At 34.0% G+C, this 20,099-nt stretch overlaps 1 protein-coding gene across 7 annotated transcripts in view; it reads left to right on the forward strand.

Moving 5' to 3' along the window:
• LOC143198543 (ATP-dependent translocase ABCB1) overlaps positions 1-20,099 on the forward strand; it is a 21,018-nt gene continuing 919 nt past the window's right edge. Inside the window, exons 1-22 of one of the 7 annotated variants that reach the window (XM_076407831.1) lie at positions 1-85; positions 387-432; positions 1,366-1,662; positions 1,716-1,816; positions 3,416-3,587; positions 3,642-3,789; positions 5,935-6,107; positions 6,168-6,389; positions 8,503-8,628; positions 8,685-8,835; positions 11,114-11,337; positions 11,398-11,584; positions 13,256-13,497; positions 13,553-13,657; positions 13,714-13,875; positions 15,502-15,705; positions 15,764-15,905; positions 17,762-17,861; positions 19,052-19,211; positions 19,280-19,518; positions 19,578-19,737; positions 19,793-19,939. In XM_076407831.1, the coding sequence (XP_076263946.1) occupies positions 57-85; positions 387-432; positions 1,366-1,662; positions 1,716-1,816; positions 3,416-3,587; positions 3,642-3,789; positions 5,935-6,107; positions 6,168-6,389; positions 8,503-8,628; positions 8,685-8,835; positions 11,114-11,337; positions 11,398-11,584; positions 13,256-13,497; positions 13,553-13,657; positions 13,714-13,875; positions 15,502-15,705; positions 15,764-15,905; positions 17,762-17,861; positions 19,052-19,211; positions 19,280-19,518; positions 19,578-19,737; positions 19,793-19,939 (3,537 nt within the window). In that variant the 5' untranslated portion in view covers positions 1-56. Of the gene's footprint in view, positions 86-159; positions 329-386; positions 433-1,352; positions 1,663-1,715; positions 1,817-3,415; positions 3,588-3,641; positions 3,790-5,934; positions 6,108-6,167; positions 6,390-8,502; positions 8,629-8,684; positions 8,836-11,113; positions 11,338-11,397; positions 11,585-13,255; positions 13,498-13,552; positions 13,658-13,713; positions 13,876-15,501; positions 15,706-15,763; positions 15,906-17,761; positions 17,862-18,644; positions 19,001-19,051; positions 19,212-19,279; positions 19,519-19,577; positions 19,738-19,792; positions 19,940-20,099 lie in introns of those variants that run through there. The other 6 variants (XM_076407832.1, XM_076407830.1, XM_076407833.1 and 3 more) reach the window with 6 other exon arrangements.

Below are 20,099 nucleotides of genomic sequence, written 5' to 3' on the forward strand. Positions count from 1 at the left end.
CTGGTATTCAGCTGGTAAAAACCAGCACTTGTATTTATTTGTTTGGCATTTAAACTATGGAATCTCATGCTTTTGTAAAGAAAAAGTGAGTATTAACAGTTTTGTTGTTCTACGCTACTGATATATTGAAAACATAATCAATGAAGTCTCAATTAAACAAATCCTATAAAAGCACACATCTGTTCTTAAATGAGTCAAAAGCTTTTCAGAGTTTGTGCCGTAAATTATCACTTAAAATGAATATAAGGTTAAGAAAATAGTTTTATTTTGATTTTACAAATATGGGTGTACATTTTGATGAAAGTGTTGATTTTAAACTCCCAAAGGAGTAAGATAATTTTTATCTATAGTTATAAGGTTCGTGTTATAGTGTATTTTTATTTTAGGACACCAGAAGAAAAGAAAGAGGATAACGTACCTTATTACCAATTGGTAAGAATGTATTATTAGTTGATTTTCTTTTAATTTAATTTTCCTTCGGCGGGAATCATTCTGATTTTTAAATTAGAATGATTTTTTTTTTCAAATCAGTTTTCTTGTAAGTAGCTGTAAAATTATTAATATATGATAATAATCAGGAGCAAGCATATAATGAATATTTTTTTAAAATAATTACTAGAGAACATTTATATATTGTTTTTAATTTATTGGAATAATTTATTTGTTAATCTGGTATATACGGCTTATTTAAATATTTGTTAGACATGCTATAATAATAGACGGATTGGCTCGTTAATAAGGTTTTATTGTTTGATATTTACGTATCAATATAATAAAACACACAAATCAATATCTTTACGACTATGTACATAACGAAGTGATTTCAAAAAAGTGATTTCATTTTTCAGCAAATATTTTAGGATTAATAATTTTTTAAAACAGTTCAAAATGGAATTAACATATATGCTTGTAGTTTTAATAACATGGTTTTTTATGGTGCAGCTGTGGTAGACATCTATCGTAACAATTAATTATCTTACTATAAATAAATCTCATTCAATTCGTACGTGAAGAATGCGTGAAATGTTAACAGTTTTTCAAGTTTATATGAGGAAATAGAAAAATATATAGATGTTTGTTGTTTGATATTAAAGATGATTCTAATCTAAAAATGGTGATGAACTGAACGTTCATAAAATACGAAAAATTCAATTTTAACTTACTCTAAATGTGACAGGTGTCAACTGTCAAAATAAAAACATCATAACTAGTAGTGGATCTTTCAAATCATGCTGTTGGATTCTCTACTGTTCATAACACCGGAAGTATTTCGAAATATTGTTTACATAATCAGTATCCTAATATATTCCTAAATATTATCTATGTAGAATTACATTTTTATGAATAAAAAGTGTTTTATTTTAGTATACATATTCGACATCTTTAGATGTTTTACTGATAGTTATCGGTGCAATTGGATCGGTAGTATGCGGCATATTGCAGCCTTATTTAATGATCTTATTTGGTGATGTTGCTGGGATTGTCGTTGATTACACCACAGTGTTCACTGCTAACGCATCTGAGAAGGAAATAGAGCCGGCCAGAGAACGACTCTTGGATGGAACGAGGGATTTCGCCATTTTGAGTTCTGTTGCTGCCGCTGTAATAATCTTATCGTCCTACATATCGGTGGTGTGTTTTACGTACAGCGCATTGAGACAGGTCTTAACATTAACTTTTCATCGTTCGATAGTTTGACGATTTATTTTTTGTAGACCTTCAAAATGAGGAAACTCTTTTTCGAGAAGGTCTTGCACCAAGATGTCGGTTGGTATGACCAAAACCAAACAGGAGATTTTGCCAGCATAATTACAGAGTAAGTGTTACTGCATGTTCAAGAAATGTTTCTCCTTTATGTGAAAGGGGAGATGTGCATATATATCTTTAATATTTTCATTTTCACTCATATTTCTCATTCTACTCTTATTTCCAATTTATAATAATTTAAAAGTCACTGTCAAATGTCAAAATACAAAAAGTGTCAGAGCTGCTATAAAACAGCGGTATTGAGCTGTGGTAGGACGATGTCGTTATAATATAATCCTTTCAATAAAACAGCCAATGCACGTCATGAATGACATTGAATATACAGCAATTTATAAAAATATAAATTTCGTTTTAAAATCTGAGTAGATGTTTCCTTCTCGTGTTACTTTAGTTAAAAACAGACATAATACTCTCCGAAGCTTCGAAACATGTGACCTAATCAATCTATAAAATTCGATTTGTGTTGCTACTGTTGATCAACACTGTTGTCAAATGTCTACAAAATTCTTCAAAAAATTAGTGACAAGGCTACAGGGGGAGAAATGTTGTAAACCAAAATATTAAGTTCATGCGGCAACACTGCGACGTTCTGACGTCGTAAATGTTGATGACGTGCATTAAAAACAGCCAATTGGAAAGGCTATAAGTATAGTCATATTATGTTTTTGATGGCAGGAAGGGGTAAAAAATTATGTGGATTTAAAAACAATATATGGTGTAGTTTTAATCAAAATGGCCTAGGTATATTTATAGGCCTTCCAACAAAACGGACGATGCGCGTTATAAAAATTTATAATGCAATGTTGCCGCATCAAATTTAAGTTTCCGTTTATTTTGACTCTGAGAACAAAATACTAATGTAGATAAAAGAGTGAAACAAAAATAATGCATATTTATTGAAGTACTTAAATTAGAGTTAATTAAACAGCCACAATTGTTTGACGGTTAGAGTTTTATTATATTTACAATGGCAGACGACAACACTGTCGACCAGTACAAAGACAAATCTAATTTTATAGACCTATTTGTTTACATGTTCGGACGCATCAGATTTCATTCTGTCTCTTTTAACTACGGCAATGCTAATTAGTAAAATTAGAAAGAAAATTGCTCCGACTTTAAAAGGAAATTTACGTTTTTATAAACTGATTGGCAATACCTTCGACGGTGTTGATGATGTGCATTGGCTGTTTTATTGGAAGGGCTATATATATGGGGTGTGACTGAAAAATATGAAAATTGGTACTGCAAAACTGTATATTTAAAATGTATACATATTTAATTATTATCTCCTTCAACACAACACGTCCTTTTCGAGTTGTCAAATGGAGATGTTTGATGTTGTTTGGTATACGATTTTTCACCATTTAAAACTGTTCTGCAAATTTTTCTCTTTCTCACGGCTTCAAATATGGTTTCTCTAAATATTGTAAAATTCGCATAGTGCTGGGTCAGGCCAATCATTCAGATGTTTAATAAAATTAACGACTTTTCATTTGCATTACTATTTCTTTTTATTGATTATTTGATAATTGATGAAAGTAATTTGGTGATACATTAAATATATACGAAGTTACTGAATCTTTGCAAAAGGAACTTAAACCCATTATATTGTTTCATTAGTTCTTAATTTTTCACTTTATTCAAGCAATATACCTAAAATAGAGGATGGTATCGGTGAAAAGGTTGGCATGCTGTTGTTCCTGCATAGTACCTTCGTAACAGGAGTTGTATGGGCTTTAATTAAAGGTTGGAAGTTGGCTTTGGTGTGCTTGGCCGCGTTTCCTTTACAAACATTGGTAATGGGCGCCATTGCTTGGGTAAACATTCATGAAATGTAGTTTGATTTACAATTTCATTGTTAAGTTTTATAGTTTTCAGCAAAATATTGTAAACAGGAGATGGCGGCTTATAGTGGAGCTGGATCCGTAGCGGAAGAAGTACTGAGCTCGATTCGTACAGTGGTTGCATTTAATGGACAGAAACGTGAAGAAGAACGGTATGAAAAGTATGTGAGGGAGGGTGAGTTATTGATTAATTAATATATAATAAAACTAAAATAGTTACGTACTTTATTTAAAGTACTTTTTTTTCATTTTACATTATTAGAGATCGGTTATCAGAACAACTCTTGAATTGATTTTGCGGATATTCTTATATTTAAGAAAACTAGCGTAGTTTGATTTCTTAATTAGTATAGCCAAATTAACGCATAATTGTAATATATTGTCCCACAGATCTATACCCTAATTGTGTTCCACATTAAATGAAAAATAATTGTTTCGATCACGGTCGTGGGACTTTAAATAATATCTTCTATCAAATAATATCAATGAGTTTACTGGGCGCGTCGGTAATTCATTTCCGTTTTTTTATAAATAGGCAATTTACAGTTGTTTGTTAAAATCTATTATCTATTTATATATTTTATCCCATACAAGTGGCTTCAGCACTTTTTTAACTAGTATTCTGGCTTGACTAAAACAATTCACCGTGTCATAAGTTCATCAAATTGACATTATTGAAATTTTACAGCCCACCCTATGATTCATATTTGCCCTTTTTAAACTTTTGATTGTTTGTAGGACTGTTGAATTTTGTCTAAAAGTTGTTTTGTTATTTAGGATTGGAACTTATTGAGTAACAAATAATATCTTCCATTAAATAATAGTTTACTGGGCGCGCCGTTATTTCATTTCCGTTTTTTTATAAACAGGTTATTTACAATGATTGGTTAAAATGTATTACCTATTTATATTTTATCCCATACAAGTGGCTTCAAAATTTTTTTAAACTTGTTTTGCTGTATGAGACGTTGTGATGGTGTCATTGTTCTTTTTTTGTTTTGTAATTGTAATTCCTGTGTTATGTTTTATTATTTTATTTAAAATATACCTTTAATTCAAAATATGCACTTTACTCAGTAAGTAAGTCCCGAGCTTGTCATTTATAGTACTTCCAATAAAAAAAACATCCAATGCACGTCATCAAAAGTTAAGTTTTCGTTTATTTTGACTTTGACAAAAAAATACTAATGTAAATAAAATAATGAAACGAAAGTAACTTTATAAAATATAATAGTAAATCTAATGCATATTTATTAAACGACATAAACTACAGTTAATTAAACGGCCACAATATACAATGACAACGGTGCCGACTACTACCAACACAAATAGAATTTTATAAGATATTTTATTAAGATTATTTATTATTTTTATAGAATATTTTACCTCTGGAATAAACTGGAATAATGCTAGTTAGTAAAAATAGGAATTTGAAAGGGATTTTACGTTTTTATAAACTGAATTAGGCAACACGTTCGACGGTGTTGATGACGTGCATTGACTGTTTTATTGGAAGGACTATATACGCCGCCACCTTTTATCTTAAATCTGGCAAATGTGGCAATGCTAACCTTAAAACGACAGTTGTCAAACTACCGATTTTTTAAATTTTCAAAACAAGGAATTAAAATAATTTTAAATGTTGATTTAACATGACTTTTTGATGGACACATACCAACGGTTAAGATGAAGTGGGTTGCTATTCATCTTTTGAGCCTTGGTGATACTAAGTGTTTCTAGGCTCCATCTGATGTTTCCAATTGGAAGTTTGACCTTTTCAACCATAACCTTCTTCAGAACGTTTTGTTATTCATTTTGAATGAATATTTAGCTATGAAAGAGATTTGTTCACGTTGGATTCTCGGGTTGAAACTAGTATCAAAATATAAATAGGAACTCTCTCATACTCAGAAGCAGAATTTGACAGTTATTTTAGAAAACATAATAAAAGTCCATAAAATCGTTTTGGTCGATCTTGACTTAAAGCTGAGATAATACTTAAAGCTTAAATGTGAGATAACAAAGGATAAGGATTGGATCCACTAAGTGGATAAGTAAAGAAAAAACGCCATCATATGCAAAAGAAGAAGGTGTTGCTTCACTAAAACAATACACCGTGTCATAAATTCATGAGATTGACATTACTGAGCTTTCACAACTCACCATATTGTCCACATTAGCCCTTCTTGACTTTTGACTGTATGCAGAACTATTGAATTTTGTCTAAAAGTTGTTTTGTTAGTTAGGCTCGAGACTTATTGAGTGACTTTTTTTGATTCCTCTATTAAATTATGATTAATATTTTTAAAATTGTTTTTAGCACAAAATAACAACATCAAACGATGTTTGTTCAACGCACTGAATCAAGCATTCATCTGGTTTCTGGCGTATGGTTGTTACGCCTTGGCTTTTTGGTATGGCGTCGGTTTGGTAATCGCCGAAGGACAGTTACCGGAAGATCAACGGGTTTACACACCTGGAAATATGATGGGGGTAGGATTACTGATACCAAGTGGATAATATTAATCAGGTAATGTCCAATGTGTGTTGTAGGTATTTTTTTCCACGTTAATTGCCAGCTGGAACTTTGGAAGTGCCGGTCCGTTTTTAGAGGTGTTCGGTATGGCACGCGGTGCTGCCTTTAAAGTTTTCCAGATACTGAATAGCGAACCTGTCATGCATAGGCATAACAATTTGGGAAAAAGACCGGTTTTTGTGTCGGATATAGTGTTTAAAAATATCGGTTTTCGTTACCCATCCCGACCCGATGTACAAGTAAGTTTAATTGAGGATGACATTTTTTTAATTTAGCCTATAAATTAATTTTAAAGAAAGCTTTATTCTGAAAAATCGGTACAATGTGTTTTACTCAAAGTATGGTTCGTGCATATCCGCTACTTTTATCCCATATTTCAGACAATTTATGGATTCTATTTCGAAAGAACAATTTATATTTGAGGCTATTCACAAATCGACCTATATTTTGGTATCTTAATAAGATGTGAAGCGCTGCTCAAACAAATCACGACTTATATGTCGGAATAAGTAGTAATCAGAAGGAGCAAGACTTGGGAAATAGGGCGTGTGGGGTAGAACTTCCTATTTTAATGTTTTCATCGGTTTTACAACATGTGGTTGAACGTTGTCATGCTGAAGAATATCATTGTTGTGTCATTGCTCGTATTCCGGTCGTCTTTTGCTCATTGATTTGTTCAAACGCATCATTTGTAATCGACAGCGATCCCTATCGAAATAACTTACAAACGTTGAAACCAATATTCATATGGTGAAATCGATGGAGCATGGTTGCTATAAGCTTCACATAACATTTGATGACCTTCAGCTGTTTTTTTTATTCAAATTAAAGTAAGAAAGTAAAAGTTTCCGTAAATGCGATTTATTCGGTACAAAATTAGACATTTTCAATGCACTGAAAAGTTGTTGTGTTTACACTTCGATGACTGACACATACTGAAAAGTGAAGCCAACAAGGAAGCTTCAACATGAAGTTGGTTACAAATTGAAGTTGGTATATTCGATCAATTCAAGAGTCAGTTTCAGTATCATTAATTTTGGCTCATGTGGTATCAGTCTGGTAATTTGATGAGACTCTAATTATGAGTTATTTAATGGATTGATTAAAATTCTGTAAAATATTTTCTACGTTTTCATATGTTTCCAGTAAATTTATCTTGTATTAAAAACAGACTGCATTGAACTTGTCGAAAATATAGTTTATCATTTTCTATGACCTGGCGTCTCCCTCAGATAACAATGGAATGCTGTCGCGGAGGGAGCTTGCGGGATCTGACGTGTTGAGATTGGCGGCTTGAATCACTAAAATGTACACGCAGGCCTGAAAAACTGGTAGTTGAATGAGGTCATAAGATAAAGAGACAGAATGCGATTTCCCATGTAAAAAGTCATATTTATTCAATCAATTGGGCCGTGGCAAGTACGGAGTTGTGAGCCAGTATGTTGTCATGGTGGAAGAGCACTTTTTTCTTCGCCAAATGAAATTGTTTGGCCCAATAATTCGGCATAGTACAGCACTGTGATCGTTCTACCCTTCTTCAGGTAGATGTAGATCACACGTGTGTGAATCTCAGAACAGTGGCCATCACATTACCGGCCGATAGGATAGCCTTCTTCGGAGCATGTTCGTCAAGCCCACTGTTTCTACTGTTTCTTGATATCTGGTGGGTACCAGCGGATCCACGTTCCGTCGACGGTCACAAAACGGCGCAGAAATTCCTGCGGATTGCGCTTAAACAGCGTCAAACACTGCTCTGAAGTGGTCTCATTATTAAGTTTGTTATCCGGAGTGAACAGACGCGGCACCCATCATGCTGACATCTTCATCACGTGGTCTTTTGAGATGCCTACTGTCTCACCTATCTCGCGCACCTTCAGTCCAATTTTCCACCAATAGAATTGAATCCAATTTGCAAAATTAAAATAAAAATTGAATGGATACGCACCTGGATCAAATGTCTTCATATGTCAACATTTTGACAATATTCACAAATGATGATTTATCCATTTTTGCCTACCATTTATAATCAAAATATCAACAATAAAAAGGACAAATAAACTATAAACAATACAATTTTTAACCTTAACTTATTTTTAACCTTTTAAAAACAGAGTTGCTACGAGTACCAGGGTCAAGTCCAAAATGGCTATTGTAGTTTCAACTTCTCGATTGCTGGTAAATGAAAACGTCGCAAAATCAAACGGAAACTATCGAAGTTTACCGAAAACCGGTTAGGATTTTCCATAAATAACCGTTATTGTTAAATAGAAGTCGGCAAAATAACGTGATTGTCAGACCGCCAACGTCGACCCATCCTAATTCCTGCAAAACCCTACAGAATACATTTTTTAGGTTTTATCTAACATCAATATTGAAATAAGCTTCGGCGAAACAGTAGCTTTGGTGGGTCACTCCGGTTCAGGGAAATCGACCGTCGTACAGATGCTCCAGAGATTTTATGATCCTACGTCCGGACTGGTATATGCCGAATGTTCGAATCTAAAATAGAAATTCTGAATAATCTATATTTCTAGATCACCGTCGATGGCGTGGATTTAAAAGATATTAATTTAAGTTACCTGCGGCAGAATGTTGGAGTGGTCAGCCAGGAACCAGCACTGTTCGCCACCACTATTGCTGAAAATATTCGTTATGGTAAACTGAACGCAACTTTAGATGAAATAGGTCAGTTTTCTTTGGTTGAATGTAAATATTATTAAGTGTTGGATTAATTCATAGTGTTTTACAAACATTTTAACAACAAGCCTCTTTGTTGTCTTGTAACCAGTGAGGATAAGTTCAATCTGTGCTCGTCAACCATCTTTGGTATCCATTTTTCCACAAGTATTTGCATCTAGTTTTCATCCAGCAGAGCTCACTTCCATATTCACCATTGTTCTGCAGGATAGTGTTTTGGGATCACTTCTGTATCTGCTCTACTCTGTTGATAAACCTATAACAAAATAAATAGTATTTGGAACATTTTTCGACGCCACAGTCATTATGAAAAAGGAGATATCTCTGCTTAGAGATATCGAAAAAGTACAAGTGGCAGTCAACGATATCTCAAATGCGCTAGAGACTGGAAAATACAGCTTAATGGCTACAAATATGTCCATACCAATTTTGCAATGCGGCGAAATAACCAAAAGTTTAATTATATCACTTAATTCCTCAAGAAAAATCAGCGAGACATCTGGGCATGCATCTCAATGATAGGTTAAATCGGAAATGTCACATTAGACAAGAACCAGAGCAGATCAAATCTGACTTCTACCTTGACCTAAGAAAAGAGATTGGTTGATTAGTCCATTATAAAGCCAATTAGGCCTTATGGGTTTAAAACGACTAGTTATTTAATATAACCAAAAAAGGAATTGGGTGATGACCTCGAAATCGAATAGGTTTACAAAGTTATCCAACATTTTTGGTTGAAACTTTTACAGTTTTTCTGGTAAATATCGAACCAATTTATTTTTACTACCCTCTTTTGAAACCAGTTTTATATCGTTTTTGGAAAAAGAGAATTTTGGACAGAACGGAATAGAAGTTGTAGAACGGAGCAAGGTCCGCACTATACGGTGGATGTATCAACTAATCTGTCAATTTTTATTGAGCCACTGAAGATAATTGGGGAAAAGATGGTGTGTGGTCTAGAGCTTCAGTCGTTTAAAAAAAAATTAGTTTGTCGCTATATTGTTGACCATAGAGAAAAATTATTACAGATGGAAGAATAAATCGATGAAAATTATGCGATGACCGAGCCAGCTGATAAGGTTTGATGATAAAGAATTGGAGAACTATTCGATGAAGAGACTTTTGTCAAGACTTGTGGAAGCTGACTTAACACCGATAGAAAGACGGCTAAAATTATTGGAGATTATAATATCGATAAATAAAATTGGGCTCATTACGAAGTCAAACCTAAGCCAACGTCTCAAATTAAGAAAAATTGAGAAGTCTTAATTTGAAGGATTTTTTACATTCTACTACACCTGTTGTTAAATAAATCTTTAAAAGAAACACTACGTATTAATTCGGACACCTAAAATGAAATATAGTCTATCCAATAAAACAGCCAATACACGTCATCAAAATTTATAACGTCAGTACGTCCAATATTATTATATTGTAATTTTTAAATTGTAATATTGTAATTTTCGTTTATAATGTTTATCGGTTTATAACCTTTTATTATTATCACTAATGTATTGAAGAATTTTGACATTTGACATTAACAATAGTGTCGACCAGTACCAGCACATACTGCATTTTACAGACTGATTCGTTAGACACGTTCCAACACATCATTCAGTATTCTCTCTTTATAACAAGGGTAACATAAGAAGGAAAAATCCGCTTCGAGTTTTTAATTTTTATAAGCTGCATTTGGCAGAATATTTAAGGTCATCTATGACGTGCATTGGCTGTTTTATTGGAAAAAATTATAGTTATAGTCTATCCAAAGTTGGTGTGAACATACGTCATCTCAATTTATGACGTTAAAAACGGTGCAATGTTGCTGCATCGACTCTGAGTTTTAGTACATTTTGACTTTGACATTTACAAAAATTATAATCTAAATAAAATAATCAGACAAAAATGTTATCAAATATAATTTATTTTAACATTGTACTACATCTAAAAACTACAGTTAATTATACAGCCACGATAGTTTATAGTTTAGAGTTGCAACCTCTTATTACTATTGTTTTCAAGAATATTGCATACGTTTGACAACCGGATGACTGACTTTTAAACTAGAATAAAATGAGAAAAAAAATATTGCCTGATTCTAAAACAAATTTAAAAATTGCGGCAGGCAATACATTAAACATTTTGATGATGTATGTTCACAGCAACTTTGGATAGACTATATATAGATTGATTAGATATTTTGCTAGTAGTAACTAATTTTAGAATATGTTATTGTATGGTTGTTTGTATAAATATTGTGTTGTAGTTGCAGCAGCGAAAAAAGCAAATGCCCACAAATTTATTTGCAAGTTACCTCATGGCTATCAGACAGTAATCGGTGAGAGAGGTGCCCAGTTGTCCGGTGGTCAAAAGCAGCGAGTGGCTATAGCAAGAGCACTGATCAAAGAACCCAATTTACTCATACTGGACGAGGCCACATCAGCCCTAGACACTGCTAGCGAGTTGGAAGTACAAGCTGCCCTGGATTCGGTTAGTTCACTTATTAATAATTAATTTCCGCAAATTACCTCATTGAAACCCATAATTTAGATAAGCGGTGAATGCACCAAGATAATCGTGGCGCATCGACTGTCCACCATACGGAACGCAGATCGAATCATCGTTTTCGATAAGGGTCAGATAGTGGAGGAGGGCTCCCACGCCAAACTGATAGAGTCCAAGGGGGTGTACTATAACATGGTAAACTCGCAAGGATATACCGAAATCAAAAATGAAAGTACGATGTAAATTATTATCGATTGCATGTTGATCTAGATGGCGTAGTGTATTGTATTTCAAGTTTCAGGTAGAGTGGAAATTACTATTAGAAATTTTTACTATTGGTTAAATATATATGTATATTTATATTGAAACATTGCTTCTGGTAGAAAGTTCGGAACGTTTATCGATTTATTTAAATCAAATATGCTTTATCATAATGGACTTTGCTTCACTATTTTTCGAGTCATGATATCACCGGTGAAGGTTGAAAAATCGATTTTTTTCAATTATTAACCTTAGTGTTTTAATAATCTGCCCAGTGGCCAAAAAGTATTTCTTATAATAACTAATATATACATGACATTTAGGTAATCACCTCATTAAGTGATTCAAATACTTGGGGGCCTTTACTTGGGTCGTAGGTTAATTGGCGGAATTTTTCAATTATGGGACACAGCAAGCAACAGCAATATAAAAAGGTTAGAAAAGTTCCCGAGCAAGGCTTTAAAGAACATGGTCAAAATTTTCTTAAAGCATGGGCAACATGTATATGTATTTGGATTTTGGTGTGTGAACAGTATTACAGGAAATAATACATCATAGCATAAAGTATCAGAGGAGACTTTTGCAAGGTGCAAACGAACTGGCATTAGGATTGAGCGTAGTAGGGGGAGAATAGCACATAAGAAAAATTCATTGTCATGGCGCAGAACAGAGAAGGGAAAAGAAGAAACAAATTAAGTGATGTGTGTAAAATATCTTATTCTATTTGTTTTTAATGTCTATATATGTCCATCAATCAGATCAAATTGTGTTAAACGTTTAAGTCTACACACTTCACTGTTATATCGCACATTCAACTGGTGGAAGGTGTGAGTCTTTAAGTATCGCTTGAGGTGATCAGTTCAAACGGGCATTTATTTCCGTTCAGTAGATTTCGGAGGTTTTTCATCTTTTTAATGAGTCACTGGTGGTGTTGCTGCATTTGGGTTTCGGGAGTTATTGGTAATTGATGCCATCTATAGAGACAACGTTGTGAACTTTTTCCTAAATCCAGTGCTTCACTATCAGTTACATATATTTATGATCATTATCATAATCACTAATTCATTTCAATATACCCCTTGAGTCGATAGTTGATAGTCCATTCATAGATATTCATGCAGAGTTTCAGAGAGATTCAATCAACCATCTTACCTACTCTGATAATTGTTTAATAATAAATTGTTCAGCAGAACAATCTTTAATCAGTTATACTTGGCCAACTTTGTACCTTCATTGCTTTCAGTTGATTTCTTGTTTTTCATGGTAAGTGTTTCAATACCTGCAGACATTACAATTGTAATATATTATCATTATTAAGTAGTAGTTTAGTACAGACTTGTTTATTTTATAAAAAAATATTTTTGGTAAACAGTTTTATCTAATTTTTTTGGCCTTAAACAACTAATAAAAGTTTTGTCTTAGAATAATACTTAATGTTAATGTAAATAACTATTTATTGTTTTACTCTTAATTTTTTACTATACCTGAACCATTTATTATCTGCATACTGGATGCCTTTGTCTAAATGTCCAAATATGTACATTTGTACCATGCGTTTTCATTTGCATATACCATAATCCGTTGTAAATACAATGTCATGCATTTTCTTATTTTGATAAACCTTATATTTCTCTTTACCCAGATGACACGAAGAATAATTTAGAAAAATCTGGAAGCAAACTCTCTTTATCGTCCAAGGAACATTTGCTCGTTGATCCCGAAAAGGACGATGAATCAGAAGACGTAGTGAGCTCCGGTGTGCTCATGAAGATTCTTCGCATAAATAGTCCAGAATGGGTATCAATGGTGGTCGGATGTTTAGCCTCGTTGATGAACGGAGCTTCCCTTCCGGTTTACGGATTGATTTTTGGTGATTTCTTGGGGGTTTGTTGACCGCTGTGTTCCTAGATATATTATTATTATGAAATCCGCGTTTTAGGTTCTATCTCTTCCAGATACGGTGGTTCTTCGAGCAACAACTAACCTCTACTGTTTAGATTTTCTTTATCTCGGTTTAGCTACGGGTTTAGCTATGTTCTTCCAGGTGGAGAAGTGGTGGAATGATACCCTTCCTGGGATATATAATTGTATCTTTTGTAGATTTTCGCGTTTGGATATGCTGGAGAAAAATTGACTTACAGATTAAGGAACAAGATGTTTGCGTCTATGTTGCAGCAAGAGATTGGTTGGTTTGATAACAAAGAACATGGTGTTGGTTCTCTTTGTGCTCAGCTATCAGGGGATGCAGCTAGTGTTCAAGGGGTAAGTCATGAAAACCTATGTTTGATAGTAATATAGTTTCCGTTTTGCATAATGCGATTTTTGTTTTGTGATAATGCTGTTTATTATTTGACATCAATAGGTTGTCAACATTATAGCTATCTTGGGTTAATATGGCGTGATTAATAATTTATATTCTTATTTTCGGAGATATAGCCTTTTTATTAGGTTTATAAATTAGTTGTAAAGGATTTTTTTAATTTGAAGATTTTTTGTGAAGAATCGGTACAATGTATTTTATACAAAGTATTGTCCATCAATAGCTACCCCTTTCTCCCGTCTTTCAGGCAAGTTACGGGTACCATCTCGAAAGAACTTGTGTATCTTTTGAGGATATCCACGAATCGATTATTTTTTTGGTATTTTCATAATAAGTGAAGCGCTCTTCAGAGTCAGATTACTGATACGTCGAAACAAGTAGTAATCAGAAGGAGCAAGGTCTGGAGAATACGAGGATGAGGATAGCACTTCCCATTTTCCCATGTTTCCAAGTTTGTTTTCGCCGGTTTTTCCACATGTGATCGAGAATTTTCATGCTGAAGAATAACATTGTTAAGTCTTTGCTCGTCTTCCGACCGTTTTTCGTTCGTCGACATCCGGATCGCCCGTTGATGGATTCGTTACTTTTTAACATAGTATACTGTACCAATCTCCTAAATGCAAATAATCATTTTTTTAGGGGCCAAAAGGAGTTTTGCTGTCATGGATTACCTCCAAATTTGCAAAAATTCTACTCGTATTGTTATGTCATGACTTTTTGCATCAATTAACTGTTCTCTTTTGAATGCATTCAAATTTGAGCTGGAATAGAATTGCTTATCAAAAGAAGAAATATTATACGAAGAAGAGGAATGAAGTTGACAATCGTTACCCAGTTATTCAAATCATTCCTTAATATAAGAAACAAGAGATTTGTTACAAAGAGTGTTTGAAAAGCCTAAAGAGTCTGTAGCCAAGAACTATTGGATTTGGTTTTGAAGAATATTCCTAGTCCTGGCGCAAGCATTGCAGTTCACGATCATCAAAAGTCGATTGCACTAGCTTAGTTGCTCAGTAGTGGACTATTGAAATTTGTACACTCCAAAATTTAGAAAGTCATATCATTTGGTGTTACAAATGACTCACAAATAATTTTACTACAACTGTAAGCTCTCCAGATGGGACAACGACCATGCCCATCTCTTTGGATGTTTATTTGGGAGAGAGGTGTTCTGGTTATTCTGAAAATCATTTATCCTGTTATAAGTGTTTTATATTCAATCAAGAGTTTCGTTTCATAAATAAAATGGTTTTACCATTCCAGGGGTCCAGGGGTATTCTCAAAACCCTTAAATAATTTTCCTTAAAATTTCTTTAAACGCGTTTTCGTTGAGACTACTTTTTTCGGGACGGTTCACATGGTATCTTAAAAAAGTGTAAAATTACGGATGCACCAAAAAGGACATTTTTTTTACGATTTTTTAAAAAAATAGGACAAATCTAAATTTTGTTGTAGTTTTCTTTGATACGATAAATCGATTCTTTCAAATTTAGAGCACTGTTGGAATGAGTTTTCCTTTTATATAACTTGTAGACTGTAGATATAACGTTTTACTAATATTTTTTTAGGCAGGAGGTTCCCGGATAGGTCTCATTCTGAATTCGGCATCAACGTTGATTTTATCAACCGTCTTTGGACTTTATCTGGATTGGAAACTTGCCCTGGTTTCGGGTGTATTTTCACCGATTCTATTTTTCTGCATATATTACGAACGGAAATATCTACAACAGGAATCATTGTATACCCAGAAACTTCTAGAAAAATCTGCCAAGGTTAATATAACACCAATTATGGTTATACATGTTATACATTTTTTGTCGACATTTTCAGATAGCAGTTGAAGCAATTGATAATATAAGAACGGTGAAATCGCTGGGATGTGAACGAGTATTTTGTGAGTTTTATGTGAAAGAATTGGTTCGTTGCAAGCAGATAGGGTATCGCAGGTCTCATTTTCGGGCATTGATAATGGGTAAGTTATTCATATTTGGTTGGGGAAAATTTCGACTTTTCTATATGCATAGCGTTAAATTCGCATATCACGGTAAGGCCATGTTATAGCATATTTGAAAATCAATAGAAGACAGTAAGAAGTTGAAATATATAAGGTACCATCAGTCAAAAACTATTACACTTTGAAGGTGGAGATTCCTGAAGGTCATTTTCGTCCTATTTTGTTTTTTAAATCACGATTTTGGAAATATATAACTCAGGCTCATAATTTTCGGTGAGTTCTTGCGGCGTTTATGATGATAAGTATCTAAATGAGTGCTAGTATTTGCATTGGTTTGCTGGTTCTCATTAATGGTTCAATTGGCAACAAAAATAAAACACTACCAACATCACTAGGAAACTAAATATCGATTACGAAACATTTTAAAACTATTTACATAAGACCGAGTAACAAAAGAAACTTGATACTCTGGTGCCAAATGAATTAATAGCGGAAAACGAAATTAAATCGATGCAATTTTGACACGAATAATTACAAGCGGTGAAAAATGGCTATACACAACAATATTATGCAAAAATCTTTTTGGCGAATCTTTTGTAAAGCTATTAGTTGCTTGAATTTGACAAGATGCGATCCAAGTTATGAAAGAAAGAAAATCATAACCTGTCAAATTATGTTGCATTTATTTGAACAATTAGTAATAAGAAGTTTGGTAAAATATCCCACCAATTAGATGTTTCCCAATCATTTTTCGGAAGAAGAAGATTTTCAGAAGAATATTTTAGTCATATATTTCATTATCCATTTCTCATCTTCAGTCAAAATTTCACACAAATCACCATTCCGTTCTGCCTTCTAAACAGTGGCCTGCTAATTAAAAAAGGCTATTCAATATTGTGCTTGAAGCTACTTTTTGATTTTTTCGATTTTCTTTTGCTGCTTGATTGCTGATTGGTTTTGTTGTTCATAAAGATGCTCGTTGAGGTATTTTCAGCATAAATCAGGCTGCAAATAATCAGCATAATTTTTCTTCCAATTAAAGCCGAAAATAGCAGACAGAAAATAGTCACAGGGGACTAAGTATGTATGGTAACTACACACGCGTGTACCTTGATGGAAGAACTTTCTTTTCTTCTTCAAATGAGGTCGTTTTGCTTCAGATCACTATCAAATCTGTTCGAACGCTCTGAATAATAACCACCATAATATAAATAACACCGCGTGAATCCAAATGACATTTTATAATTTAGCCCTCTTTGATGTACGTTCACCCAATGGTTAACACACTGCTTTGCTTGTTCGTTGGTTTGTGCTGTTTGGTGATGTATCAATGTTCAATAAGCGTTCAAATTTTCTGATTTCTGGTGTTGGTACAACCTCAACGGAACTCAGTAAACCACTACTTCTCCATTAAAATTGGTGGTGCAGAGTCTCCGTAGTATTTATAAAACCTTTCTTTGGATACGCTCAGGTTTTTTTTTTGTGGAAAAAATAATGCTTGATCACTTTTCACCATTTATGTTAAAATTCGAGAGATTTTCTACCGTCCGTTGCTGTCAAAAACAAACTAAATGACGCAAGTTGCTGGAAATATCACTGTAGTCTATTACTAGATGGCAGTTGAGGGCAGCAGTTACTAACAGTAAATTCAAAAAGCCACTGACTTAAAACTGTCCGCGTATTTGACATACTCATGTCAGTAAAAACAGGGATTTTATATAAAAATCGCATTCAGTTTTATGAATGCGATATTAACTGAAGTTCAATGAGGGCTTTGTATGTTACGCAGCGGCGTAACAATAAAGCATATTTAGCCTTATATCGTGATTATATATTACTTCATGGATTTAAAGTCGATCTTTTGTTTACTGCAGGCTGCGCGAGAAGCCTGCAATTTGTCGCTTACGCGGCAGGAATGATGTACGGTGTTCACGTATTAGCCAAAGGAGAAATCGACACAGGAACAGTATTTAAGTAGGTATAAATTATAACAATAGGAAAGTAATCTCTCTTTCTCGTAAACAATGCTTCAAATAATTTTTCCAATTTACTTCGCATAATTCACCAGTCACACTATTTTGTTTATCGGCGGAAGTCAAAAATGACAGCGAGCTAAGTATGGTAGATAGGGTTGATTTGTCAGCAATCCGTACTTTTTTATGTAGCTGGCGAAGAAGAAATGATAACAATTATCTGATTTTATATGTGTAACAAAAATTACATTTACATCATGAACATTTACTTGTTTATAAGCAACTTGTTTTGGAATCATAATCATCATCAAGGTGTTACTGTTGTTGTCGCAGGGCGCCACAGAAGTAAGTGAGGAATTGGTTTACTTTTCATTCTATAGACATGTTCAAACCATTGTAATTTGCATCTCTGAATTTGTTTCTTCATCTCTAACATCTCGGAGAAAAATATAATTTGCCTTAAGCATGACATTTACCTCAAGCTTGCAGTTGTCAGACCGTTACAGTGTCCAAGACTCCATCCAAGGAGCCATACAGAAGGCGGCGATGAAGAGGCGGATTTTATTTTTGATTGTAACATTTCCTCTCTTCCACGCTAACCATCTTATGCCCTAGCTACTCAAGTCTTAGCTCCTTCTGCTTGATCGATTTAAATTATTATTTCAGCGGTAAATATCACTTTCTTTTCTTGTATTACTGGTTCTAAACACTTGAACTTGTTCTAACTGGATCCCGTTGAGATTTACAGCAACAGTTGTCAATACTGTTTTCTTTTCTTCATTAGTTCTCAAATCATATGGTACTGCAATGCGAACTATATCCTGAAGGTTGCTTCAAGCCTCAACATCTGTATTAGCAAACATCGGATGGGTCAAAGAGTTTGTAGTATCATATTGAACGCCATGTATATTTTTAACATTTCGTATAATTGCTTTCACTACTATATTGAAAGGCAGTGGAGAGACGAAATCACCTTGGCGAACATTGGCTTGGATTTCAAAGGAGTCTAACATGTCATTTCACATTTCCACACAGATAATCGAACCATCTAAGACGCCTGAAGAAATTTAATAATTTTTGCTCGTTCAAAGTAAGGGTCCAAAGCAAAAGTCAATAAAACTGATAATCGCATGTTTTCCACATATAATGGTCTTGCCTGTGTGTATCTGAAAAACAAATAATATCTTTCAGAGTGCTGGAAGTTATTGTTACCAGTTCTTGGTCGATAGGTAACGCTTTGTCTTTCTCGTCCAATATGCAGAAGGGCATGACAGCCGCTTCCAGGATATTTGCCTTGTTCGAGAGAGTTCCTACCGTCAAGAATTATCCAAACGCAATGAGCCATCAATGGGTACTGACTTACTATTAATATACTATTAATTGTTTTGCTTATTCGACCTTTTTTTTTTTAATTTTCAGGATAATTCGAGTGTTGAGTATTCCAGGGTATATTTTACTTATCCGACAAGACCGACAGTTCAGGTACTCAATGGCTTAGACCTGTCCATTGTGCACGGGAAAACCGTAGCCTTGGTTGGTAGTAGTGGATGTGGTAAATCAACCGTTATTCAACTGTTGACTCGATTTTACGATCCAACCAACGGAGAAGTGAGCGTGAACGGTGAAGATATACGTTCTTTGGACTTGAGATGCTTGAGGTTTGAATGCTTTTTAGTAATATGTAAATTCTACATTTTTGTTTTTTTGTAATCGACAGATCTCAAATGGGCGTGGTTTCGCAAGAACCGAACTTATTCGATTTAACCATAGGAGAGAATATTAGTTATGGTGTGCAGTGCAGAACCGTATCGATGAAGGAAGTAGAATCTGCTGCCAAAGCTGCCAACATACATAATTTCATTTGTAGTCTTCCCTTGGTAGGTGATAATCGAAGCTAACGAAGAAATAATACTATCAATTGTTTTTTTACAGGGATACGATACAAGAATCGGAAGCAAAGGTAAACAATTATCAGGTGGACAGAAGCAAAGGATTGCAATTGCCAGAGCCTTGTTGCAAGATCCAAAAATATTGCTGTTGGACGAAGCTACGTCTGCATTAGATCATGAAAGCGAAAAAGTAGGTGTATGCTATCGACTATAGGAAATAATTGTATTTGTCATTCCATTCCTTTCAATATATTAGCTGCTTGCATTTATTTTTATCAGCGATATCTATAGGGGAAAATACTAAAAGTATAACTGTAAACAACGGTTAAATAACCTAACAACAAGAGTCT

Source organism: Rhynchophorus ferrugineus, unplaced genomic scaffold (genome assembly GCF_030347505.1).
Source record: "Rhynchophorus ferrugineus isolate W39M unplaced genomic scaffold, kcgeb_rfMv2 rfM6, whole genome shotgun sequence".
NCBI classification, from domain to species: Eukaryota; Metazoa; Arthropoda; class Insecta; order Coleoptera; family Curculionidae; genus Rhynchophorus; species Rhynchophorus ferrugineus.